Source organism: Columba livia, chromosome 19 (genome assembly GCF_036013475.1).
Source record: "Columba livia isolate bColLiv1 breed racing homer chromosome 19, bColLiv1.pat.W.v2, whole genome shotgun sequence".
NCBI lineage: Eukaryota > Metazoa > Chordata > Aves > Columbiformes > Columbidae > Columba > Columba livia.
Window position 1 is genome coordinate 3,730,435 of NC_088620.1, and position 26,481 is coordinate 3,756,915.

The 26,481-nt window shown below is 51.7% G+C and overlaps 2 protein-coding genes across 10 annotated transcripts in view; one reads left to right on the plus strand and one right to left on the minus strand.

Moving 5' to 3' along the window:
* The first annotated feature begins 914 nt into the window (after nt 1–914).
* Nucleotides 915–21,210, plus strand: FAM163B (family with sequence similarity 163 member B). Of its 2 annotated transcripts, XM_021280111.2 has the most exons (4): nt 915–1,141; nt 17,234–17,326; nt 18,605–18,720; nt 18,906–21,210. In XM_021280111.2, the coding sequence occupies exons 3-4, from the start codon at nt 18,628–18,630 to the stop codon at nt 19,296–19,298; spliced, it is 486 nt and encodes a 161-aa protein (XP_021135786.1). In that variant the 5' UTR covers nt 915–1,141; nt 17,234–17,326; nt 18,605–18,627; the 3' UTR covers nt 19,299–21,210. The 2 variants fall into 2 exon arrangements, with proteins under 2 accessions (XP_021135786.1, XP_005512942.1); XM_005512885.3 differs by lacking the exon at nt 17,234–17,326 and having other exon boundaries at nt 920–1,141.
* A 473-nt stretch (nt 21,211–21,683) lies between these two features.
* Nucleotides 21,684–26,481, minus strand: part of ADAMTSL2 (ADAMTS like 2) — a 58,483-nt gene continuing 53,685 nt past the window's right edge. For all 8 annotated transcript variants that reach the window (XM_065035670.1, XM_065035666.1, XM_065035667.1 and 5 more), the window contains 5 exons: nt 26,231–26,386; nt 25,019–25,189; nt 24,732–24,908; nt 23,655–23,799; nt 21,684–22,502 (listed from right to left, as the gene is read on the minus strand). In XM_065035670.1, coding sequence (XP_064891742.1) covers nt 22,384–22,502; nt 23,655–23,799; nt 24,732–24,908; nt 25,019–25,189; nt 26,231–26,386 — 768 coding nt within the window. In that variant the 3' untranslated portion in view covers nt 21,684–22,383. The remainder of the gene's footprint in view (nt 22,503–23,654; nt 23,800–24,731; nt 24,909–25,018; nt 25,190–26,230; nt 26,387–26,481) is intronic.

Below are 26,481 nucleotides of genomic sequence, written 5' to 3' on the forward strand. Positions count from 1 at the left end.
CCTCTGTGCCCGGGGGAGTGAGGGTGATGCAGAGAGCCCGGGGATGAGCAGCTGCTGAGCCCGGGGGATGCAGTGGGAGAGCTGGGGCACTTCTTGCTTCCTTGTCACAGCAGCTTGGGGAGAGGGGGACGACCTCTGTGTGTGTTTGTGACAGACCTTTCCGCGCTGGTGCCTCTGCAGGTTGGTCATCTGCTAGAGGGGTAACGGTGACTCAAATTGCCAGGTTTTGTCCCAAGTTGTGCTGTTACCACGTGACAACCACCATGGCACCGACAAAGTCTTGGGAATCACCACTGCTGGTGCCAAACGTGCCCTGTACAGCGTCGGCGTTGTCAGAGAAAGCTGTGGGCAAGGACTCTAAAATAGCTGAAGTTGTGCTGGAACGGGCACGGATTTGGGAAGAGATGCTCCCATCCCAGGATGGCTGACACTGAAACCAGACGGTACATGGGTCAAAGTCACATCACTTGCAAAATGTCACAGCACTCTTGTGAGGCTAAATGGGAGGTGCTGCGGGGTTTGTCTCGGTTTGCAGCCCCTGGTGGGGGGCCGGGGGTGGGATGCCTTCCCTGTGCCAGCACCGGGGATGAAGATTCCCTTGGGCAAACCAGCGTGTCCCCTGGGTCTGTGGGGGGTGACCCGGTTCTATGAATGGGTCCTTGGGTCCGGCCCCCCCTCTTCCCCCAGTGCGGGAGCCGAGGCCCGGCCCTGACCGGCGGGGCAGACCCGCATCCCGGGGGTGCGGGCAAACACACACACCCCCCCCGTGTCCGCCTTCCGCTCCGGCGCGGCCCGGGGGATGGGGGGCGGTGCGGGGGGGGCGGCAGCACGCGTCGCTGCCCGTGCGGCCCCGGTGCGGGGCTCGGGGGGAGGGGGGGGGGCGCCGCTCTGCTCCGTTCCCGCCGCCGTCATTGGCGGCCCCGGCGGCGCTGGGGCGCGGGGCGGGGAGGGAGGGAGCGCTCCCCCGCAGAGCCGCTGCTGGCGGGCCCGGCCATGTGCCGAGAGGGTGGCTGCTGCCGGCTGGGCTGCTCGGCACCGTGAGCTGGCGTCTTTTTATTTTTGCGTTGAGGCTCACCGAGCCGGAGACTTCGGGAGACGCGGTCCTCACCCGAGAGATCCGGCACAATTCCCCCGTTTGAAGGTAAGCGGGGAGGGGAAAGGGCAGCGGCGCGGAGGCTCCGCCGCTCGCAGACGGACCTTCCCCGGCTTCACCCGGGGTCCTGCTCCCCGTCCTTCGCAACGCTGGGGTCTTTGGCGATGCTTTCGCCTTGTTTACTTCTCTCTCTCTCCCCCCTCCTTCTCTTCCCGGTGCATCCTAAACTGCTTTTTAGCAGGGGTGGGATTGCTGCTCCGGGGCAACCGGCAGCTAAGCCCCACATCCCGGGGAAACACCGGCAAGGAGAGCAGGCAGAGGAGACCCCGGCTGTGAGAGTTGGGGCTGGGAAGGGATTTGGAAGGGGGAGGCAGAGTGAATAGGGACATGGAGAACAGCACGGCATCCGCTCCCCAATAGCCTGTCTCAGGAGGCTGGTTAAGTCCCACCACCTCAGTCCAGGATGAAAAATATAGGGGTGCTCCAGGCTTGTTTTTTTCTGGTTCTACAGCATCTTTAGTTTCAAAGCCGTGCCTGTGAAGGAGATCAGGAGAGCATCTCTTAGGGATGTGGTGGGAAAGCTGCCTCCATCCTGTGCCCTGCCTGGGTGTGCGGGTTGTGTCCTGTGCCCGGGGGACAGCTCGTGGGGCTGGGACTGGCCTCTGGGTAGGCTGTCTGGGCATCTCACCTGGAGCCGTGCGTCTAAGACAAGGGTTTGTTCCTACCTTGTGTCCTGGCCCCAAAGGACATAGAAACCCCACCATCCATCCAGATGAGTTTGTAGAGAGCACCCCAGGCCCAGGTTAGGCAGCAAACCAGCTCACTGGCTCACACACCATGAAGCAAAGGTGATGGAGAGGAATCCAGAAGTAAATGTGAGGAAGGCGATAGTATAATTATTCGTAGGTTGGTCTTGGCAGTATTTGGTTAAAACAGCAGCTGTCTAGGTCTGCGCTCTCAGAAACACATGGACGTTGTTCGGTGCATTAAAAGGTAGTCTGCAGGCTCGGGGGGGCTGTGGGAGGGAGAAAGAAATCCCCCAAGGGAAGATGGCTTTTCATTTCCCCGTATCGAGTGGTTTCAGACAGGATTATTTATATTTGACATAACAGATCACCAAACTAGGAAGGTAGTGGGGGTGTGCTCATACTCATTAAGGTAGACAGTTTTCTGACAGAATAAATTAAAGGTAAGAGAAGACTGCACTTGGAGGTTCAACAGATTGTCTTCCAGCCTAAAATGAGCAGTGAAATCAGCATAAAACCTAGATGGTAAAATCATGTGCCTCAGTCATTCATGATGGATGCCTGTCATTTTAGGAAACCTGGCAAAGATCTCAATGTTCAGAGTGCAGACAGTGCTCCTGAGTGACCTCGTTTGAGCAAAAGTACCCAGAACGATGGGGGTTTTTTAGTCATTGTATCTTGTCTTCAAATACTCCTGTTAAGGGAAAATAGTTTACATGAATTGTGCATGAACTAAGTGCCTGAACTATCCACACACCTGTATTTAAGCACGTGGCCCGTTGCAGTGGCGTTTAGATAATGAAAGTTTGTTTGCAACCTTTTGTGGTTGGTTTTCATCTATTCTGAAATGAGCAGAAAGATGCATTACAGCTGTCAGTTGGTGAAAAGAGATTTCAAACACCTTAAAGACCATGCAGCTGTAATTAGAAGTGTAACCTCCTTCCTCTGCGTGTCAGGATTGCTGTTCAGAACGATGACAGGACCTCTTAGGGAATGGTGCTGTTGCTCAGTAGATATAAAGAACTTCAACAAAATCCCCCACAAAGTGGCTTGTGTTGATTTATCACCCTTCAGTACATTGGTTGTCACTTATGAAAGATGTGGGGATGCGAAGGGAAAGGAAAGAAACAGCATTTATTCCTTTCTGCTGTCTTGTCAGTGAACGCAGATTACAAATACAGGCAGTTCTTAAATACCTGAACCTACCTGAGCACAAAAGAGTTGCAGAACATTACCAGTGCCGTAGTTACTAGCTGTATCTCTGCTATGTTTCTCTTTGCTTTCCAGCAAAGCCTGGTAGTTCGATCTTTTTCCATTGAGACTGCAGCAGTCCCAAAACCCTCGTGTAGGCGACACAAGAGCCAAACCTGAAGGTTTAGGCTCACAAGCCTTGCGATCTCAGGAGAACACATTCCAAAGTGGCTGAGGGACAGAGGACCCACTCGCTATCAGTGGCATGTTGACCCAAGTCTTTCTAAAAGTATTCCCATGTCTAAAGCTGAAGAACATTTGCCCACCCTGCAGCTGTACCTAAGCACCCTCCTTAGCATCCTTTAAGAGTTTTGATGGGGGCAGATGCAAAGAGAAAAAGGTGCTTAATGCCCTTGGGCATTTATGTGCAGCTTAGAGAACTTAGTTGCATCCTCACAAGCTGAAGAAGCCTGTGCCACTGACCTTTGGGCACAGCAGGTTATGTCCTCGCTGCCCAGCACGTGGGTCCATGAGGGGTTTTACAGCTGGCCGAGCTGCGAAGTATTTATGTAACTCGGAGATTTTCGTTTGGCTGCACAGTGCTTAGCGGTATTAGTGCTGGTGTAAGAGATGGGGATAACTCGGTGCCTTCTCACTCATCGTGTTCTGGTACCTGGCTGTCATGTTGTCATGGATATGGAGAAGGACGTGGCCAGTGAAGAGGTGCTTGCTGCTGGCAGGGCTCTGGCAGGCACAGCTTGTGATGCAACTTAGAACATTGAAGAAGAGCAGGGAAGGAATGAAGGAGAAGTGGCAGGTGTTGAGGTTGAACTTGCAGCTTGTTCCCATTCTAATTTACACTTCTTCCCGTGTCGTTGTCTGTTATCTCCTCATCACCTAATTTATTACAGTAGGCAGGATTGGTTTGTCCTTTGCCTGAGAAAAAAGTATATATCCCAGCACCACACATTGGCAGAGGGATGACAAATATGTTGGGTGATGGACTCTGATCCTCTTCAGACCTTCAAGCTACAGATCACAGCTGAGGCCAGTCTGTCAAGGCTGGGATGTCAGGAACCTGGGGAGCCTGTGATCCCCACGAGAACAGCCCTGGGCAGAGGTCAGCTGGGAAGATCAGGAAACAAATTACAAGTCATAATAATATTTTGATGCATCCTTGAACCCAATTCTCCCTTGAAAGCTTAATAATAGCCATGACTTGTTCAGGGCACCAGAGCAAGGACCTGGCTCCCGTGGACTGTGCGGTTCTCAAGGTGCCCGTGTCAGAGGCAGCGTGGAGGTGGGATGGGAGCGGGGCTGATTTAGACCAAAATCTAGACACTGAAGATTTTGTCTTGTCCTCCGTGGCCAGGAGTGTGGATTTCTCAGTGGAATCAGGGGGACAACAGTGTAAGCATCAGCCTGGGATGCTGTTGGGAGATGCTGGCATCTCCCTGGCTGTGTACTCATGCTCCTCTTAGCAGAGCATGGAGTGGAGACAAGATTAGAGTTGGGCTGGAGGGGGTTCGTTTACTCTGTCACTTCAGACAGAGCTTGATCTTGCTTGTTGAAACAAGCACCCATGGTGGGCCAGAGCTGGTGTTTGGCTTCATTCAGAATAATGGCACAAGATGGACTGAGACATCTTCCTTGAGTTCACTTGGCCCTGAAGGCAACTCCTCATCTCTTACCTCCAGGACAAAAGCCACCCACAGCGACACATCACCCGACATGGCAGATTGTGAGCTTGCCGAGCTTTGCTTGACAGCAACGCTGATTTTCTCCCCAGCTGGAAAGCGTGTGCTGCTTGTACCTGCCCATGGGCTGCAGGAGGGATGCTGAGCTGAAGGTGCACGCAGCTCTGCCGCCTTGGGAATAGTCTCTCTGGTCCCCAGCTTTTAGCAAAGAGATGAAAACTTGTCACATTCTCTCTGCAACAATATCTGACGTTATCCAAGCAATTTGCCCTTGGTGTTGTTTCCAGAAATAGTTAGGCCTACGGTAGACACGGGTGACATCTGGATGCATTACTGTTGAGTTCAGAAACATTCAGTAAACAAGACAGGATATATTGTTTAAAGGTTATTTCAAAAGACTCCTAGTGAGTTATCTGGCTGTGCAATGGAGAAAGCCTTAATGGCACTGTGATAATTGCCTTTTTCTGAAGGACGTTTTAGAGGAAAGTTGCCAGAAACTCAAAAGCAAGTCTCAGCCCATCCTTGTGAGCCCAGGGACCTGATCCAACCTGAAAACATGAGTTGTTCTTTTCAGTTCAGTCAGCTCAAGCCTGGGAATTGTGCACCTGGCTGTGGGAAGAGCAGGCTGGGGGGCACAGATGGGGGACGTAGGGGAGACCACCAGCAGTTCAACAGTCAAAAAAAGTCTCAGATCAGCATAATAGGGCAGCAGGGTTCACATCAGCAGGGAGGGGGAGAGAAAGAGTCCTCCCTGAGGCTTTGAAAAGAAAATAAATGTTATTAGAAGCGGGTAAAGCAACAGCCTCTGAGCACCTGAGACGAGGGTGGGCGGCTCTGCAGGGAGAGGGGGGCTCAGCGAGGCCGCTGGAGGAGACACTCAGCAGCCCACGTCTTTATTTGTCACGTCCCTATTCACTTAATAGCTTTCTTATTAAAAAAAAAGGCCAGTGAATTTTTGGCAGAAGCAAAGTGCCAGCCATCATCCCCTGCCCGCACCCAGGTGACAAGGATGCTGCTCACATGTGGCAGAAGGAAGGAGATGTGGCTTTGCTGTCACTCACACCAGCCTCGCATCTGCACGCTTTCCTGCGAGAAATCACTCCTGGCTCCTTACCTTGGCCCCAGGGCAAACATAGTTAATTCTCACCGTTAATTTTATGCCCCTCTGAGAGCTGTGATGGGGAGAAAATCACGTCATGGTCTCCCCCATTGTTCTCCAGCCCAGGCTCTTCCAAGGCTGTGCTGGTTGGCCTCTCTTGGGCAGGGGATAAATGAGATGATCCCCTCGCCAGGCAGGGGATGAAGCCCTTGGCACCACCAGCTCCAGGTGTGGCTTTGAGGCCACTCTATGGCTTTTCTGTAGGTACAAGTTCATCAAAGGGTCTGAGCCGCCGAAGCTCATAAGCTCATTATATTGGGGGAATTGCAAGCAGCGGGCACACCACACGGCTGGGATTTCCTTCCTTTCTGCTGGAGGGAGCTCGTAGCAAACTGGGAGGAAAAGTCCTTTGTGGTTTCATTTTCTTCTGTACAGAACAGTCCCGTGTTCCTCAGCTGCCTGAAAGTCTAGGCTGGACAATAACGAACAAAAGTGGCGTCTTGTAGCACTGCCTGCTCTGCTCATACCTGCGGAGCTGGCATCAGTCAAAGCCATGTTGTCTCTTTATTCACTTGGAGTTTCGAGCTGTTTGAGGTTAAAGGGGAAAACACATCAGCATTAATGAAAGGAAACTGGCTGCCTGGGGGAAGATAAATACCCAGGATTCTGGGTGATGTGGCTGCTTTGAAACCCTCTGGGGACAGCACAGCCTTGTGATGGATCCAGAAGTTGTTATTGCCCTCGACCTCTCCCCATCTTGGGTCACTTAGACTGAAGTTGATCAAAATGTCTTGAGATTCAAAGACTCATAAACTGGCAGCAATCACAACAGGGAGATGTCTTAGATTTTGTCGTAAAGGATGATACACAGGCTCCATCGAGGCGGGTATTTGCTGTGATGATGCCGGAGCGTGCCTGGAGACAGAGGGTGTTCACAGGCAAGTGCCAGACGAGTCCCTGAAGCGGCTGCGCTACAGCATGTGAATCTCAGATCTGCTAAAACATCCACTTACAGGCACCGTTTCCTGTGAGAAAAATAGCTTACCTACAAATAGCTTTGCTTATTTTTATTCCCAGTATTCCACGTTCGCTCCTCTGGGTTGTTTGGGTTTTTTTCCCTAGGAAATAACACAGTATTTTCCGAGCTGACCAGCAGGGACAGTGCAATCCCAGTACAGAGCCCACGTTTGATCCCCATTTAAGCAGAGGTTGTTGCTTGGGCTTTGCCATGCAGTCTACAGCTGGATTTTTTTTGCCCTCAGTGTGGATTTGTTTTAAGACCAGTCGTGGGTCCTGCCTGAGCTTTGGCAAACCATTAACTCTCTCCTTTACCTGTTACCAGCCTTCATTGCTGGATTACAGCTTGTGTGTTTCACAGATGCTCGTTCTTCCTTCCCACAAACACCATGGGATGGGTTACAGGGTGCAGCAAGGTTTACTTAAGACAAACATCCTGACCCTTAAATATTTAAATTGATTCAACCCTTAAATATTTAAATTGATTGACAGTCAAGAGCAGCTCTCCTTTGATGCAAATAACTGCTGTGATTTGGCTCCACTGTAAAGTCGGCTGGAGAAAGCAGCCGCAGAACAATAGCATGCACGTTGTCGCTCTTTAGTTAACACAATATACATGAGTTACATAGCAAGACGTGATGCCTTTTGTGGTGATCCAAGCTATACTCCCCCCTGCAGAAAATAATACAGTATTGAGGCTGCCAGAGGCTCATTTTTGGAGCAAGTGCTGCGGGAGGGTGGCCTGGGCAGTGCGTGGCCTGGCTGCTGGGGGTCTGTCCCCGTGTCCCTCTGCAAGGCATGCGAGCGGGGATTTACAGGGATGCAATTTCTAAGGCTCTAATATGGAAGGAAAAGGAGGTGTCTCGGTTTGATTGGTGTCGCCTGCTGGGTAGCTAAGCCCCGGGAAGATTAGTGGTGGGATCTGGGGAAAAATAGCCGTGCTGCGAGAGTGGGAGTGGAGTCGGATAAAAAGTGTTGATTTGTGCTTGCTTTTAGGCAAATTTTGAGTTTTTATTGTTGTATTACACAAAGGAGGGACTGGGGGGAGTAATTCAAACTTTTGTCTGTCCCGTGGGTTTCCTTCGCGACTGCTTTCCTTGTGCAAATAGGGACAGGCAAGAAGCTGCTGCTCGTGGCCGCAGCTCTGCCAGGAACGTGTGTCCCCCCATTCCCCATCCAAATGCATTGAAGTCTTCAAAAGGTGTTTCTCAAACCCCTCCACGGCTGCTTCAAACCGGGTCCGTGTGTGGGATGAGCCCGGCTGCTCTTTATCCCTCCGGGGCAGCCTGGATGTGACATCCCCTGGGCAGGCAGCGCCTCCTGAGATAAAGACAAGCATAATATTTATGCAATTAATATTAAGACAGTTCCAGCTTGCTTTTTCTGATTTGCAACAGTTTAGCATTACTGACTTCCCAAGGATTATTTCTGATTCTCACGGTAGCTCGTGGGAGCAGATTCAGCCCACAGAAAGTGGGGTTTTCTTGGGTGCGCATATTTTCCCTTGCGTTTCTGGCATCACATCTTTGTTTTTATTGTATTTTTAAATAGAACAACATAGGTTACAGAAAACACAAAACTGTGATACTGGTTTCTGAGAAACCAAGCACTGATCTTAATTGCTTTCTGGCTACCTTTGTAAATATTATGATATATTGGCAGACCAAGGGTTGGCTTTTAAAATACTATCTGACTTGATTGGTAGTAAATATAAAACATGAATATTGCTGGGCTATGGCTACAGAGGATTAGAGTTGCCCAGCCTCAGAAATGTGTAACACCGGCACGCTGTTGCTGTAGCCAGTGCTGGGTTTTGCTCAAAAAGAGAAGGTTTCCAAAACTGAATACAGAGAAGAACATTTGCAGGAACCTGAAAAGAAAAAGTGCTTTGGTTGATAGGGATGCTAACATTACCACGTAACCCAAACATCACAAACTTGTGTGGTTTCATGATGTCCTAATTAAACCAGCCAGAAGCAGAACTGAGGCATCGTGTGATCGCAGCAGAAATTCCAGGGCTCCCATGTGCTGCCTGCTCTCTCCTCTGTCAAGCCCAGAAGCAGAGGCAGCCAGGGCGCAGGGTGGTTTATTCAACAGGCCGGTGGTTTGGGAAGCAGTGAATATATTCCCAGTTCCCAGAGGAGACCCTGGTCTGTTTAACCTTGCGAGGGGCATCTCCTGCTGGCAGAGCTGCATTGCGAGTGGGGTGTCTGCGTTTTGATGAGCTGGGGTCTGCTAACCGGGCACAGGGCAGCAAAGATGCTCGCATTTGCAGGTCTGGGTTTTGTAAGACTTATATTTATCCATTAAGCAGGTTTGTGCCTGGTTTACCATTGAGGCAGGCTGTTAATAGCATGCTCGTGTTTCTACAGCATCGGCACGGCCAGGGTGATGTCTAGAGAGCTACTTTGGTTATGGGTTCCCATTTCATCCCAACAGCTCTGGGGCAGAAAGTGTTATTTAATGGTATGACACACCTGCTTCCCAACGAGCTCAAGCAGACATGTTCAAGTGCCATGAGCTCACTGTGCAAGTGAAAAAAGGTGCAATTCAGCTGGGATTCGGGAGTGAAGTTGGGGCAGCACTGGGGTGCGAGTCTCCTCCTGCTTTCCAGGAGGACTGGAGGCGTTTTTGCCTGCGCATCCTTGGGGGTTACGGGCAGATGTGGTGGGAACAGCCTGCCTCAGTTTCCCGTGTTGGCTGTAGCCTTGCTTTGTCTCCTGGGGATGGCGAGGGAACGGCGGAGCCTGCGTGCGGGGAGCAGGAACCCCCGCGTCCCTCTCAAGGGCCTCTCGAGTATCCAGGAGTCATTTCAAAGACCGGGCTTGTGGCGTCCCGGTGCTGACGCTAGACAAAAAGATCCATCACGTGTGTTTTGATTTCTGAAAGATGCTGTCCCTGGGAACAGTCGATATTTCAAACATTTGATCCCAGCAGCTCTGTTAAGCCCACGTGGTTTTGAGTAGAGCAATTTGTGTGAAGGTTTTCTCGGTTTCTTTGTTCATGTAATGACAGTTATCAGCTGAGCTGTATGAATTACTTTATCTTTTCCACTTTTTTTTGCTTATGATTTTGTTGCTGTGGGGTTTCTTTTTCCTCTGAGTTAAATACTTCCCTCTCTCATCTCCCAGGAAAAGCTGTAACAGAATTAAGGTGAGGACAAAAAGGAAAATTTACTGGAACTGGTTCAGTGTAAGTTGCCAAGAATCCGAAAATTACCCTCTCAGACGGGTCTGTATTAATTCCCCTGATGCAGCAATGATAAATCCTTATTTAAAAGGATAACATAAGGAGATTTTACTGCCTGTAGGAAAACTCCTGGTCACAAGCAGTGAGGCAGCCCATCGCCCTCTGGTTCATGATCAGAGCAGTTTGCAATTGTACGTGTCCTTCCCCACAAGCCGTGGTGCTGACACCAGCCCAAAGTGACGTTGTCCAAGGCACAGGTACGAAGCAAGACAAGCCCCACATTACCAGGTCTTGGGGACAGTGCCTCTGCATTGACAGCAGCACTAAATCTCTGCAGGTCCACTGCATTATTTCCAAAATCACTGAGTTCTCTCTCCCCTCTTCTCTTCTTTATTCACGCACCACACTACCTTGATGGGCTGGAGTGGGAAAAACACTCTATTTGCTTCACGTTCCATGGGTTGAAGCTGAGCTTTTGCCGGAGCAATGTAAAGCTGTAGCTATGGAAACTCCCTACCCTTTTTTCTTGTGATTTTTTTTCCTTTAAGGCAGCAACGTATATCTCTGTGGAGATCCCAGCTGGGGCTGCTGTTGCCTCAGTGGTTGTTCAGGCAGCCCTGAGGGCTCATCCATGGGACATGCTGGGTGGTCGCTTTCAAAATCCAGGTGAGCGGAGCAATTCTGGAAAGAGTTGCTCTTTCAGAAGGATAAATTCCCCTTTTTCCACCTTTGGTGCTGTGCTGTCCCGTGGGATTGTGATGGAGAAGGAGCAAGACCTGCTCAGTGAATTGCAGGAAAAAGTACTGATCAGGAGTAAGATTTGTTAGTTCTCAGTAATCCAATACAAGCTTTTCAGGTTGGCCAATGGACATTTCCAGCCTGCAAAACTCTCCTGCTAGAAGTTGGCTCCCCACCCCACTTTATTTCCCACTCAGCAGTGATTACGGTAGCTTATCTCAAGCTGCTAATACCAAAACCTGCTCTCTCTGATGCTAATATCTCAGGGAGACTAAATCATAATTCAAGAGGTGATTAAATGATGCAGGGTGGAAAGACAGCCTGTCTTTCTTCCTTTTTTCTTTTTTTTTTTTGAAGGAGTTTAGGCTGCTTATGTGTGTTTGGGATTACAGCCTGCTTTCCAGCTCATGTATGGAAATAATTCCTGGTACTTAAGCAAAGTGTGATTGTTTGGGCAGTGAAAGGTGGGACTGGGGAGGGTAAAACCCTCTGGTGTGGTTTGACAGCAGCTCTCAAATCCTGACAGAGCCCGGCTGGCCGTGCCAGTTCATCCTGCACAGGGTTGGACCTGCAGGCAAGTCCATCGTGTCTGTCCCAGTTCCTTCCTTAGGCCTGGCTTTGGGTTTACCTCCCCCGGACTGAGGCCAGTGTAGGGCTGGTATGCAGGGATGCAGCGCTGGGCAGTGCTGAGTTGCTAGTATGCTATTGATACTGATAGCATCCCTATTGATACCATTAGCATCCTTATCAATACCAATAGCATCCCTATCAATACTGATTACATCCCTATGGATGCTTTTTAGGATGTGGTTGTACAGTTTTACAGAGGGTCAGAATGGCAGAGCAGCGTGAATATACCCTGCTTTATTCCAGACCATGCTGAGGTGTCTGCAGACACTTTCCCTGATCCCAGGGAGACAGCAGCACCTTCGCGATGTCCCAGGGGCACTGGAAGGGACATTCCCAAGGGCAGCACACACACCATCCAGGTGATTCAGCATTTTCCCCCGTCCTTCCCCAGCCGCACCGTTGCACTCTGTTTAGCATCTGCAGTCATTTAAATTCATGCCTGGAGTTGTGCTTAGTAAGCCTCAATGCTGCTTTGATGAGCTGTGCAAATATTATTTTTCATTAGGCGTGATTTGGTTGTATTAAATGACATTATTGCCTCATTATTGCAGAGCACATATTCCCTCTTGTGCCCTACTGGGGCAGGCAGCCCCGAGACCGATTCGCTTTGAAGGCAGCCTGCTTAAGTGTGCTGAAAATTCAGACGGCTCGCTAAGTGCCAATCTCTGTTTTAAAACCTAATAGTGGTAATTGGCAGAAGGGGTTCCCTCATTGTCCCATGAACTTCTGGGTTTTTTAAGCCTGTGGAAAACTGAACGTCTGGAGTGGCTGTTGGTATGTGATGTCTCTCCTGAATAGCCTGGGCCCCCTTTGCTGGATTTTGGGGGTGATGAGCAGCTCTTGTGCAGGACAGCCTGGCAGGGACACGCATACGGTGTGTCCTCAGCATATGGAAAAAAACTACACAACTCATTGGAAAAGCAGTGGCTTTTCTAGGAGTTTTTGGGCTGCTGTGCTGTATTTAACAAAACACTTTGGATTATAAAATTGTGGGTTTTAATGATACATGTGATCGTTATTATATCCGGTTATATCGGATGATAATCAGAGCAGACAGGAGCAGGTTGCTGTGGCATTTGATCATCCCCGTTCCCCAGCTCAGCCATCGGCACCGCTCGGGGAGCACCAAGGGAGCGTTTCTTGGCTGTGAAGGGCTGAGAATAGACACAGAGGAGGGGAACAGTCCCTGGCCCTTCCAGACCTTTGGAGGAATTTATAGTGGGTTATGATTGATGCAAATCCAGGGGATACATCCCCGTATCAGCCCAATGCTCGTTGTGCATGAGCCTGAACCTCCAGGCTGAACTCTCACTGCCAGGGCACTAAAACCTGCACAAGAGAGCACCGAGCCAGTGCCTGCAGGTGGAGAGGGTTCTCTCGCACCCCAGCTTTCATCACCTTCCCATTGCCGTGGTGTTGTCCTCCTGCCCTAGGCTGTTCCCAGTCATCCTGCGAGCCCTGGTCCCCAGCACAGCCTCAAGCTGCCACCCCAGCCCTGCCCAAGCCACCCTGTGCAGTGGGATCCTGTTCTGCAGAGCTCAGCACTATTCCAGCCATGTCCCATCTGCTGAATAATTTATCAGGCACTCTGGATAGATTGCCTTTGAAATGTGTTGTTTCTGGTCTGGATATCAGTGGGAGCTGAAATATCAGGGTCTGTCCCAGCAGGGTCACTTCAGGCTTAGCTGAACCGTCAGCTGTGTGTCACTTCTGTAAGGATATCAATGACCTCTGTAATTGGCTTCAACCCAGGTAACTGCTCTAAAGCCACCAGAAGGGGACATGCAGTTTCAAGTGGGTGTAAAATGTTTTGCTTCTCATTCTGATTTGTCATTTGAAAGCCCATGGCAGTGTCACAGGCTGCAGGTGCCAGCCCAGACCTGGCTGCATCTCCCAGGTGCTGGAGCCCTCTCCAATGTCCATAAACTCACTTCCAAAAATCCTTCTTATTCCAGGGACTGTCACTAGTGGTGCAAACCCCCATTTTCAACACAGGGAAAACACCGAGTGCAGGAGCCGCTCTGCAAAAGACCAGTGTCCGAGCAGATACTGGGGTGAGTGCAGTCTCAGTGGGTGCAGATGCAGCCTCCGGCACCCCAAAGGATCTGTCTGCTATGGATGAGACCATGAAATTGTGAGTAGCATTCTCCAAACAGGGCACTGCAGAGAGTTAAGTGCCCTCTGCTTGTAAAATGTTGAAAAGCAACTTGGAGTACGGGGTGCCCAGAGGTGCAGGGGGTCCCACATGGGCAGCACTTGTGCTGAGATGAGGAAGCATTGATTGATGAGACGTGTCTCATATTGTCCTTGTGTTGTGTGCTCAGCTGCTCTTGTCAAAGTGATGGGTCTGCAGACACTGAGCCCCCATGCATTCTTACCTCGTTTGCCCCTTCCCCAGCCCATCCTCCATCAAACCTGGCTGTTTCAATCCCTGTTCTTTGCACAGAGCATCAGCCCCCAGGCCAGGAGTGCGAGAGAGAGAAAGCAAACAAAAGTGATGCAGGCCTTCTGCTTGAAAGTGTTTTTCATATGGAAAGCCACGTTCTCTGCCTGTGTTTCTGGCAGCTGCTCTGTCCGCTGGCTCCGTAAATGCAAAGTCTTCTGCTGGCATGCTGCCCAGCTGTTCCTAGCAGCCCAGCTCTTATTCATTGACTGGGTAGGATTACAGGAACTGGGGGAAATGCAGAAATAAGGCTGTATTTGCCACCAAACTGTGTTTTTGGCTTCTAACTTATTTGCTCGGATGCTCTCTGGGGTTTGCCCTTGGGCAGAGCTGTAGCACTGACGTGGCACTGGTGGGGCAACAGGGGAGCATAAGCCAGGCTTACCCTGAAACTTTGCAGCATCAAGGGCTCAGGTTCAGTGTCCTCTGCACTGGCCAGTTTGTTATAGTGGGATTTCTTGTTACTCATGGCCACGGTCCTGGACCCTCAATGCTGCCTGCACCCAGCTCCAGGCTGGAAAGCAGCAGTGGCAGCAAGACCCAGCAGCTGTGGGAAGCAACATCTCAGACACTTGGCATCACTGATGTGCTCTCTCATGTTGCTGGCCTCTTGCTGAGCTCTTGTCCTTTCTTCTGAAGTAGGGCTTGGTCAGAAGCATCAGCATCAGGGTTTGTTGTGCATGGATGAGCTTGGAAACAGCCCTGTCACCCACCCAGGATGAGACTTGCAGAGCTCATGACCCTCCATCTCAGAGGGTCAGATTTGTGCTCAGCTGCTCAACTCCCAGTTTCCACATACGTCTTAATCTTCCCAACCTGAACTTCCCCCCCATTGAGGTCTCTCCTTGGCTCTTCTCCCCCGAGCGACCCAACAAGCTGACCCCCCAGCAGCCGTCGCTCATGGTGCTTGGAGGAGGCTCAGAGCTGGCAGAGGGACCCTGCCCAGGGGGGCCATGCAGGGTCGCTCCCCCCTCGGAGGCCATTCTGGGTGCAGGAGGACACCCCCACACAGCACCGTGCAACTCGGCCAAGCACACAGCACAGCCAGGGCTGTGCTAGCGCAGAGCAGAGCCAAGCTGAGACAGGACAGTGTCACTTCAGGACACACTGCTGTCCTCCTCTGCTCCTAAGGAAATGTGGGGTGGGGTTTTTTTCCCCTTTTTCTCTCTCCTTTTTGCATTTTGACCATTTGGAAGCCCGGGGCAGAGCTGATCCCCACTCCCCACCACACATGAGACCCCTGTTGTGATCAGCAGAATGACAGTCAGAGGTTTCATGCAGGTCTGAGCTGAGCGTCCCTCGTGTGTGGGCTGTTTCTGGCTGCGTGTTTATTCTGTGTATTTTTTGTGGTGGGGTCCAAGCTCCTGCCTGCTCCAGGTGCTGGGGCACCAGATGTGAGCAATCCTCCCAGCACTCATGTCTGTGCTGCCAGTTGTTGCTTCTTACCTCGTTTGGCTACTTTAAATCTCCAGCTTCTGCAGATGGGTGAATAAGGGCAATTCCCAGCTTCCTCGTTAAGTAGAGAGCTGTGCTGCTTCTGGCTGCAGAGAATGCAGGTCCCAGGGCTGCTGGGGGATGGAGGTAGCACTGCAGGAGGACAAGCCCTGGGCTACAGCTCTTCACAGGTAAGACAGGGTCTCCTTGTGCAAGCAATGTTTCAGTGGGACCCGCTCTCCCTTTATTTGGTGCTTGCCATGATGGCACTTTCAGCGACTGCAAAAGGCTTTGGGTTGACTGTGTTGCCCTGGGGATGGGAGTAGGGATGGGATGGGATGGGATGGGCAGAAGTCTCAGGTAGAGGTCTGGCCTGAAGATTGTTCTTAAGACCTGTAAATCCCAGGAGATGGCTTAGGTGGGCACTTAAGGGTCTCTTAGAGAAATCTCACTGTGGTCTTCTCCGTATTCCCTGGCTCTCATTCTCCCACAGCTTCAGCAGGAAGGGTCAGGCCAGCCTCCAGCTGTGGCTGGGGTGCCCCAGCACCTGGAGCTCAGTGTTTTGGAGCTGTGGTTAGCTCGGTGTTCACTGGAGCCCTCGGATGGGCTGAGCTCAGCCTCCCCAGCTGCTCTGGAGCCTTCCTCCCACGCAGGCATCCCAAGAGGCCCTGGCTGCACAGCCAGTCTGTTCTGTCTCTGCAGAGCTGGCCTGGGAGCGAGATGCAGCTGTGAGCAGCCTCTCCCTGCTCTGGGCATCCTCAGCAGTCCAGGGGATGCTGGGGTGGGGTGATTTCTCAGCCTCCCCTCTTCTTTCTCCTTTCTGCATTGCCAAGTGCAATTCTGTTCTGTTCTCTGTTGCTTGTGGGTTGGGCTGCAGCATGTCGGGAAGGTCCCTTGGTCCCTCATGCCAGTGCCCGGGGTAGTGGGGAGCAGAGGCTGCTGCAGCTCTGGCTCCTCGTGGGCAGCACAACCTCAAAGCCCATGTCCTCAGCTATGGCAGGGATGTGCAGGGGTGTCAGTGGGAAAGAAGCTACTGAGCCAGGACTGGAGCTGATGGGAGCTCTGCTTCTGTCTTCTCCAGGTTGAAAGGAATAGTAAAGGCCATTTTTTTTCCCTCTGAGACATCCCAGACACTGCAGAGATGGTGCCACTGTAGCTGCAGCAATAGGTGTCCTGCCAAAGCAGGCAGGCGGCAGGGGATTGTGTCTAAAACCAAACAGCTCGTCCCAGAGCAGCCTGTAGCAACCATGCAGTGACACGTCTTTGGTTTTTGCAGCACAACCTGCCTTTTGCACACTGGGAAGATAAAGCAGGTTGCTGGGGAAGGGGGAAGCATTGCACCCAAGCTTCCCTGTGCCCAAACTAGCTCTGAGTAACCCCAAGAGGCACCATCCCCTGTCACCCCATGGCCCTGGGGACCACTTCCCTACAGCAAAGGGCTCCTGAGCCAGGGGCAAACAGCTTGTGTGGGGTTAGTATCCCACCGCAGCCCCTTCCCTGCTGTCTGTCAGTGATGGAGGACGTGCTGGGGGCTGGATTTGGATGGGGCAGAGGGGCTGGGGGGGTTCAGGCATCCTCAGTAGCTCGAGGGCTCCTAATGTTACCAAGGGGTGAGGATGGAGCCAAGCTACCGTCTGCTGGGACCGCATCTCCTGGTGCCTGCGTTCCTCATACCAGGGCTCCTGCATACTTTCTCCAAGACCACAGCAGAGCTGCAAAGCACTTCCTTTTACCAGGATATTTATTACTAAATATATGAATCTGGGAGCCTGTGGAGCGTGAAATTAGGAACAAATGTATAAAGGAGGTCTAGACAGGAATTGTTCTGCTTATGGGCCACCACACGCTCTGCTTTCCTCCCCCTTTGCAGAGTTTAATGCTTCCAGGTACGCAGCTTTAATCAGACAAGTATGTTATGGGAGGAAAAAGAGCGAAATGCAAATGGTCTTGCCCTAGGTGGAGCGGTGCCTGCGATGCTGTGTCTGGCTGACCGTGACTGGACAGAAACCACAAAAACTGCCTTTGTGCTACCCTGGCTTGTCCCCCCGGGTAGGTGGCTGTTTAATTAACTGGTGAGGAAGCCGAGAAGCCATCCCTGGCAGAGCCCTACCTGCCACCTTTCATCTTGGGATGCTGATCCTCTCTGATGGGTGCAGCACCCATCTCTGAGAGGCTGCAGGGCTGAGCATCCCTCTTTAAACTGGAACCATAGTTTCTAAACCACTAATGCATTTTTTTGCGAACCCTTACTCTGACTGTGTTCCTTCCCCCTGAGCCTTCTCAGAGTATTTTGCCCAAGCACTGAGGGCAGGATTTGGCTCAGTGCTTGCCCGTGGCCGGACGGTGCTAGAAGGCATTCAGACATCGTTATAAATTACCTTCCCTCCTACAGTGCTGCTCAGCAGCAACATAAAATGCGATACTGCTTTATCCATTCAGCACTTACTCAACTTTAGCAGGACATTAAGCACCTGAAAATATGACACCGATTTATTTTCTTTGGAAGGAGGTTAAATCCCTGACAGATACGTTTGCTTTTCCTCGGGTGCTGAAGTAATTTGGGGCTGGGGTGGCTGGTTTTTTTGTTTTAACCTGATAGCATGAGCTGGACGCCAGCTTTGTTAAAGCGCTCGTAGAGTAGGTGGCCAGAGTATGATTTCTCTCTTAATTTATGTCACTTCTCATGTTCCCAGCCTGATGCTTGCAGCACTAAAGGGCTGCTGGAGCTTTAGCTGCAGAGCAGTGCTGGTGTTGGGGCTGCTGTCTGCACAGCTGCAGGTGTGTGCAGGCAGGTCCGCATCTCCCCAGCATCATAGGATCATAAAATAATAGTCTGGGTTGGAAGGGACCTTGTGGCAAAGAGCTTGCTCTCATTCTGCTGCGGCTTGGCCGTGGTGAAGGCGAGGAGCTCGGCGCTCGCTATGCCGGGCAGACACATCCCGGAGCCCAGCTCGCTGCTCGGGGAGGGAGAGCGCCTGTCCCTGCAGTCATTAAAGGCTCACTTAGCAGCTCCAGTTATTCCAAATTAAAATAACACATTGTTTTCATGGAGAAAATGGATTATAGGCTCAGAGAAAAAATGTGTACAGCTCAGAAATCCTTACTGCAAAGCTCCTTCCCCCATCACCACAGCTCTAGGCCACCAGGTAGGAGCTGGGGGGGTGCGCTGGGTGCCACGGACACTGGGCAGAAGGTTTTATTTCCCTTGGGTTCCCCCTCCCGCATGCAGATCAGCCCAGGGTGACCCCAGAGCTGCTGCTCACTAAATGTCACAGCACCAGCCGATCCCCCACTGCACCCCGTCACCCCATGTGCTCACTTTTACAGGCTGTTAATGGAGAAGAGGGCGGATGACAGCCGGGACCGTGGTCATCACAGGTGGAATATTAGCAACTGTCATTTTGCTTTGTATCATCGCTGTCCTCTGCTACTGTAGACTCCAGGTAAGGCTGGGGGGCGGGATGTGACCCCAAAGGGTGCTGCTGTGGTGACAGGAGCCCATGGGCAGCCTGCTGTCCCCTCCTTGATGATCCCCAGGGGTGACACACACGGGGCAGCCCCTTGGTGACAGGGGAGACAGTTTGGGATGTTGTCTGAGCCCCGGCCCTGTGGGGCCATCCCGTTTCAGTACTACTGCTGCAAGAAGGATGAATCTGAGGAAGATGAGGAGGAGCCCGACTTTGCCGTGCACTCCCACATCCCGCCACTCCACTGCAACCGCAACATAGTGCTGACCAACGGGCCATCGCTCTATGCATCCTCGTCACCCTTCAGCAAGAAGCCGGCGCCTAACCGACCCAGCTGCCCCAGCTGCACGCCCTTCGAGCCCCCCACCTTCTTCCTGCAGGAGCCCCCTGAGGAGCTGCACAACGGGGGGGACCGGGTGAGCTACAAGACGGTGAGCCAGGAGGATCTGGATCTGCCGGTGAGCGTGACCAACCTGCAAGCCCTCAACCCCAACCGCCTCTCGGCCATGCGGGAAGCCTTCTCCCGCAGCCGCAGCATCAGCACCGATGTGTGAGGCGCTGGCTGCTCGCCCAGCCCCGGAGCATCACATCGCACCTCGCCACTGCTGCCGGGGCTTGGAATGTCAGGGAGAACTTTTGGAAATCCATAGGAGCGTTTTGAAAAAGGAAAAGAAGAAAATAATTGAATGTATTCCTACATTCTGTGGGCAGAGATGTGCTAAATGGTGATATAAAGGGGCAGCAAAAAAAAATAACCAAAAGGGGAGTGAGGGGGAGGATGGTTGCAGCTGGGATGCAAGGTTTTCTAGTGCTGTGTTGCATTTTATTTCTCTTTTATAAACAGGATTTTGATATTGTGCATCCTTTTATACAGAGTAAACATCCCCTCCTCCTCAACATTCAGCTGGAGCGCTGATGACAAGCAAGTAATGGGGCATGGGGTTGGGTGCAAAGTGGCTCACACAGCACATCAGTGGGTACCTGGTGGCCTGGTGTGGGGACACGCTGCGGCCGACGGCTCCTGGGTCCCATAGCAAAGCAGGGCTGTGGTTGCCCACCCCTCTGCCACCCCCTCCTGCACTGCTCTGTGTGTGTGTGATGTGCATAGTCCTGCCCTATTCCCACTCCTCAAGTTGGTTATTTATTCCTGGGTGACAGGCACGATCCCCGCAGGGTTAGGATGGCTGGTGGGTGCCGAGCCTGTCCCTGGCGCAGCCCCGCAGCCCCTCAATGGAGCTGGGCTGGGCAGGTTGCAAACCCATTGCATTACCTGGCTGTGGAAATTTGGATGGAGGAATACACCTGTACCCACCCCCTCCGAATAATCAGCATCCCTGCTCCAAATAATGCCATATGTGACTTCTGAGCGAGAGCTGGGCAAGCAAGAGTGTGACTGTGTATGTCCCCACTCCCCCTGCATGCACATTTTTACATGCATTCGTGGGTTTTGTTTGTTTTTAAAAAAGACAGGACACTTTTTCCCCACCCAGAAATGGGTCAAAACACTTTAGATTTAGGCAAAGCCACATCTTTTGCATTTTTCATCGAGCCATTTCCCACAGCCGGGCAGCCTGGACCCAGCCAGGGCAAAGCAGCAGGTACAGACCCTCTGCACTAAACCAGCTGCAAAGGAGCCGTTCGGTTAATTCAGTGCTTTGGGAGAAGGAATCACTCATCACAGCAGCACTGATGTGGGCACTTTCATGCTCTGGTTTCTCCTGCCTGTCTCGATTCTTCCCCTCCAACCTCGCAATCCTCACTGTTTGTCTGACCAAAAAACCCTCTTTCTCCTGGACTGGGCATTATTCAGGTTAAAAGCATTGCGCTGGACTTGGGGATGGCTGGTGGGGGATGGACTGGCTGCAAGGGACTCAGGTGTCCTCAGTGCCATGCTCGGGCTCAGCTTTCTTTTTTAAAGATGAAATGGGAGGCCACTGTGTGCAGCCCAACTGGATATTTTACTTTTAACCACGATGGCTTTTAATTCCAGAGGAAATCTTTTGAAGTACAAGTCAGTCTTTGCAAGTCTTTGACTTTTTTGGGGCGGGGGGGAGGGGGGCAGGTTCTGTTTGGGGTGGGGAGGGGGTGGCTGGGTTAGGTTTTGTACATGTTTAATATTCTGGGTTTGGTCCCTGCGGTGCCGCATCTTGGGAGCACAATGTTTCTGCTCCGGGGGTGGGAAACAACCGCTGTGGCCACGCTCCTGTGTACAGTTCTCACTGACGTTTGTTTCCACGTATCGAGACCTCCTCTCTGCATTTCTCGTGGCTGTACTTCTCTTGCCAGCCTTCTTTACTTCTTCTTTATTTTTTCCCTTTCTTTCCTTCCCATATAGCTTGGAACCTGGGCAAAGGGTTGGCTTTTGCCAGCCTTCACCTGGTGATCTGTTGTACAGGACTTTGGGGGAATCACGGGGTGGGGGGAAGAAAAAAAATGTTTAAAAAAGAAATAAACTACTTTGCCATGGTTTTTTTTGAGGTTGACCTTTTTGTCCCTGCATCTTCAAACACAGGGTGTTGTTTGCAAAGCTTTCACCCAGATGCTGGAAGTTCGCACTGGGGAGCAGTAATTGGGGTGCACATGTGAGCACAGGGGATGCAAAGGGGATGCATTTGGTCCGGCCTCAGTGAGTCATGATGCATGCAGAAACATGGGGCAATAACCCCCTTGGGAGCACGGAAAGGCCCTTTTCTTGCTGGCACCACATTGAGCCTCTTTACTTGCAAGCTCCTGAGAAACTTGAGGGCTCCGAACCCAGAGCAACCATCCTAAAATCCCTGGCTCCATGGGACTTTTCCTTGTATCACTGCCTGAGCAGCCACCATTCCCCATCTCAGAGCTGCTCTGCTCCTCCCAGGGACCAGCAAGTTCATACCCTGCCTCCAGTGTTCCCAGCACATGGGGCAAACACCCGCTACAAACTGGACAGTGAAACAAGATACCACCATAAATATGACAACTTTATTAAAATATACATAGAGTACAAATTAATGATTATGTGGATAAAGTTCACTGTCTGTAAACAAATATATTAAAAAAGAGCACATCTTTTTTGTGATATAAAGTGCAGTTATGTTTCCATATTATATACAATATGTCTGCATTATGGGGGGGGTGTAAGGACTATGGAACTAACATTTGATTATAAGATAAAATTCTCTGAAAAAGTATACACCTACATATTACAAAAAAAAGGGCTTGGGCTCAAGTTCATTTAGCAAACGAGAAAGAGCATCCCACCATGTTAAATGCAGCTAACAAGAGAGCACAGGGATAAATTAGGAAAGAGGCACCAACCCCCTTTGCAAAGGGAAATTTGCACTTCACAGAGTTCACATCTTCCCATCGTCAACCCCAAACTTGCATAGAGGAGAATCTAAAGGACAAGACCTTGTGAAACACGTGTGTGTACCTGCAGTTCAGGGTGCAGGGAGGAATCAAATATACACGACTTTATGTACAGCTCTGATAATGGGGGCTCCCAATGTACAGCTTGGCACCCGAGCCGTGGGCTAAGGAGGGTAGCTCTGCATCGGTGGGGATAAAAAAAAATCACAGAAAACCCCAAAGTATCCTTAACACCGGTCTGTGGGATGTGTAGCGCTTACTAAATGGAGCACGGAGCCCTGGCGAAGGGCACTAGGAGTGGGGCGTGCGGCAGGAGCGGCAGCAGGCTTTGCTGTAGTACCAGTGGCTGCACAGGTTCACTTTGATGGCCAAAGCGCAGTTGGTTCCTGCCTGGTCCTGGCAGCTGTCGTCTGGAGAAGAAAAAGCAAAAGGCAACGATACGTAAATGAAAAAATAAACCATTGCGAGCTCATTAACTCATATTTTTTTTTTCCCCATGCACAGCCTGGCTTGAACGCCACAGGCTGTGCAACAAATTAGTCTGGTTATAATTGCCACCTCCTTTATATCTGGCAGAGCATCCCCTGGAAAAAGCCATGGAGCTTCTCCACAAATATCACCGTCAATGTAGGCAAAGGCATGAGAACATGCTTCAAACCCACAGGATTTACAATTACATATATATACACACACACATATCTGTATATACATATATATACACACATATACATACGCGCATATATATATGTATATACATATATACACACATATACGCGCATATATATGTATATACATATATACACACATATACATACGCATATATATGTATATACATATATATATACACACACACACACACATATATATATATATATATATAAAAAAGGTGTTTCAAAAAGGACCCAATGGACCCAATTTCAAAGATATAGGGATTTTAGATTGGGTCCATATTTTAGAAACACACTATTTTGCTGAAAATCCATTGGATGCATGAAACCAGGCACCTCCCAAGCACCGTGTCACATCCCGGACCCCACAGGACGGCAGCCGAGGGCACCCAGCAGGTCCAAAGCTGAGCCAGGAGCCGGCCCCAAATCCGTCTCCCATTTTCATGCTTTTCTCCCACACCGTCCTTATTCTCAAATCCTATTAAAGAATTAGAACCGTGTGTTCACTAAAGATCACGGTGGCTTTGAGCCAGCAGACGAGTCAGATAACGAGACAGTTACAAATCCCGCAGGACATTTGGAGACCAAAAAAAAAGTCATTAAAATAATGGCACAGACCAAACTTCCTAGACATCAGCTGGAATCAGAAGCAGCAGCCGAGTCAGCTCTCTGAAACTCCCTAAAAATCTTGAGGTCAGAGCATGCTGCTTTTGAACTCGCCCCTTAATTTAATGGGGTTATCTCCAGAAATAGCCAGTGCATGGTGCCCCAAAACTTGGGCACAGAGGGAGAGCTGGCCGCTCTACATCCTCCCCGGGATCACTATCAAATTGGGGGTTTGTGGCAGTTAAGATGCTGGGAGGTGCTGCTTGCCGGGGGTGCCGTGGGGCTCACCTGGGGGCTCCGTGGGGCAGGGTTGTAGGTCACAGGTCTGTTTGCCAACCGGCTTCACCAGCGGGTCGCAGCCCCGAACAATGTCCTTCCCTTGGTAGCACTTCACGTCCCGCATCCTCACGCCAATGCCACAGGTTTTCGTGCACTGGGGAACACAGAGAGGGAGTGAGTTGCGACCCTGCCATCGCGGGGGTCTGTGCTAAGCCAAAACCCATTAAATAAACACAAAGTGCTTGCTGAAGATGTCAGGGCAGGGGGGGGTGAACTGTTTCCCTGGCTGAATGTCACGTCTCAGCCCTGCGCCGCTGGCCTCTTGCTCCATCTTTGCTGCCAAGCAACATCAGCCGCCTGCAGCAGCTTCTGCCCCGGGACACATGGATGTGCTCCCATCCTGGTTTGCAAGACTAAACAAAACGAGGCGCCTGGAGCAGAGATGGGGAGGGCTGGGAGGGAACCGGGTGCAGACCTTCACAGCTCAGCCCCATGGCTGCTGGAGCCCGGCTGCCTCTGCAGGGTGCTGGAGCAAACTGCACACCCAGCTCTGCATCCCCAACCTCTGCGTCCCCAACCTCTGCCTCCTCAGCCCCTGCATCCTCAGGAGCCACCCCATGGCCTCCATGCACACCCCCAGGTACACTCCCACCGGAGGCTGCAGGGAAGAGAGAAGAAGAAAAAAGAAAAAAAAGAAAGAAGAAAAAGGAACAAGAGGAAAAGAAAAAGGGGGGGAAGGGGAAAAAAGAAAAAAAAAAAAGAATGAAAAAAGGGGGAAAATTTAAAAAGGGAAATAAGAAAAAGGGGGGAAAATGAGAAAGGAAAAAAGAGAGGGAAAAGAGAGAGAGAGGGGAAAGAGAGAGAGAGGGGAAAGAGAGAGAGAGGGGAAAGAGAGAGAGAGGGGAAAGAAGCCAAAGCCCAAGCCAGGCCTTAACACCTCCTCTCATTGCCATTCTCCCGGAGCCAGTCCCTTGGGGATGGGGCACCACATGCTCAGCATTAGCACATCTCGAAGGAAAGGCATTTTTCTCCCCATCTCCCTCCCACAGAACCCCCCACACCCCCCTGAGCCTCCTCCCCGCTCACCTCCGACCAGGGGGTCGTGTACCACTTGAAGCACGGCCGCTCGAAGCATGTCGTCTCCTCCACGGGCTTCTTGGCCACGTCGCAGTCAGCGGGGTTGCGGGTCTTGATCTTGCCATTGACAATCTCCAAGCAGAGCACAATCCTCTTCTTCACACCCCGGCCGCACGTCGTGTTGCACTGTGGGGGTGCGAGTGGGACCGGCTGAGCCCCACACACCCCTGCCTACCCCCATCCCTCCTCCATCACCCCCCAAAACCAACCCCCAGCCTGGCAGGGGCTGCACTTACCCTCTCCCAGTCCTGTGCCAGCCAGTGCGAGGGGCAGTTCTTGTCCCCGCAGGGATGGATGGCCAGCGGTTTGGTCTCCAGGTTGCACTGTGACTCCGGCACCACCCGCCCGTCGCTGGTTTTGCAGTAGACATGCCGGATCATCCTGCCCTGCCCGCAGCCGCCGCTGCACTGCAACCGCAGCGGGCAGGACGGGTGCTCAGCGGCAGGGAAGGCAGCACAGCTCCATCCCCATCCCCATCCCCGCAACATGAACAGAGATGCCTCCCCACCACCACCATCCCCAGATCACAGAGGGATTATTTGGGCTCAGCTTAAAATAGCTGCAGGGAAGTTCAGCACATCCTTCCCTGGGCAGCCCCACAGCAGCCAACACATCCCACGGCCTCAACGTGCTGGTGCTGAGCAAAACTCAGCACCTCTTAGGGAAGCACCAACGAACAGGGAACCCTGGGGTGACACTCTGAGAGGTCATGGCAAAGAGGACAAGTGGCTGCAAATATTCCCCCATCACTGCAAAGGGCCAGGCGGACGCTGCCCCAAGCACCGGGGGAGGCAGCGAGTGCTCCCCGGGTCTTCTGCAGTGATGCACGGTGTTTCACAGAGCTGCTGCTGCCATGGAAACTGCTTATTTTTAGCTGATGCTAATGTATCAGAATCTGGGTAAAAATAGCTTGGGATGGAGGGGGTCTCTGTAGCACAACTGTGCAGGAAGGGAAAAGAAGGAAGGGGAGAAGGGAAAAGGAAGGGGAGAAGGGAAAAGGAAGGGGAGAAGGGAAAAGGAAGGGGAGAAGGGAAAAGGAAGGGGAGAAGGGAAAAGGAAGGGGAGAAGGGAAAAGGAAGGGGAGAAGGGAAAAGGAAGGGGAGAAGGGAAAAGGAAGGGGAGAAGGGAAAAGGAAGGGGAGAAGGGAAAAGGAAGGGGAGAAGGGAAAAGGAAGGGGAGAAGGGAAAAGGAAGGGGAGAAGGGAAAAGGAAGGGGAGAAGGGAAAAGGAAGGGGAGAAGGGAAAAGGAAGGGGAGAAGGGAAAAGGAAGGGGAGAAGGGAAAAGGAAGGGAACATCATTTGGAGGTTCTCTCTGTCAGAGCTGGAAGCTGCTGGGGAGGATGAGTCTGACCCCAAAACTCCCAGCACTAGGGACACAAACACATCCGCAAGCAGGGCCACCTGCAACAGGTCACGATGGCCACTCGGCCGCCCCCCCCGGGCTCTCACCGGTCCCCAGTCCGAGACAGTCCACTGCCGGTCGCAGGGCGGCCCCGTGCAGTTCTTCTCGGCCAGGGGCCGGGCGCTGGCATCGCACAACTTCTCGTCCTCTGAGCAGCGAATGTCCCGTGTCACCACGCTCCGCTCCCCGCACCGCGCTGAGCACTGCCGGGAGGGGACAAGGTCAGTGTCAGCGGCCCCCCGATGGGAACTGGGAGCCACTTTCTGGTTTCTTTACATTTTTACCATCAACTAAAAAC

What these genes read in the sequence shown, in the direction of transcription:
- FAM163B (XM_021280111.2), top strand. Translation starts at nt 18,628, where the DNA reads ATGACAGCCGGGACCGTGGTCATCACAGGTGGAATATTAGCAACTGTC. An exon ending in TCTGCTACTGTAGACTCCAG is followed by an intron (nt 18,721 to 18,905) that starts GTAAGGCTGGGG and finishes ATCCCGTTTCAG; the next exon opens with TACTACTGCTGCAAGAAGGA.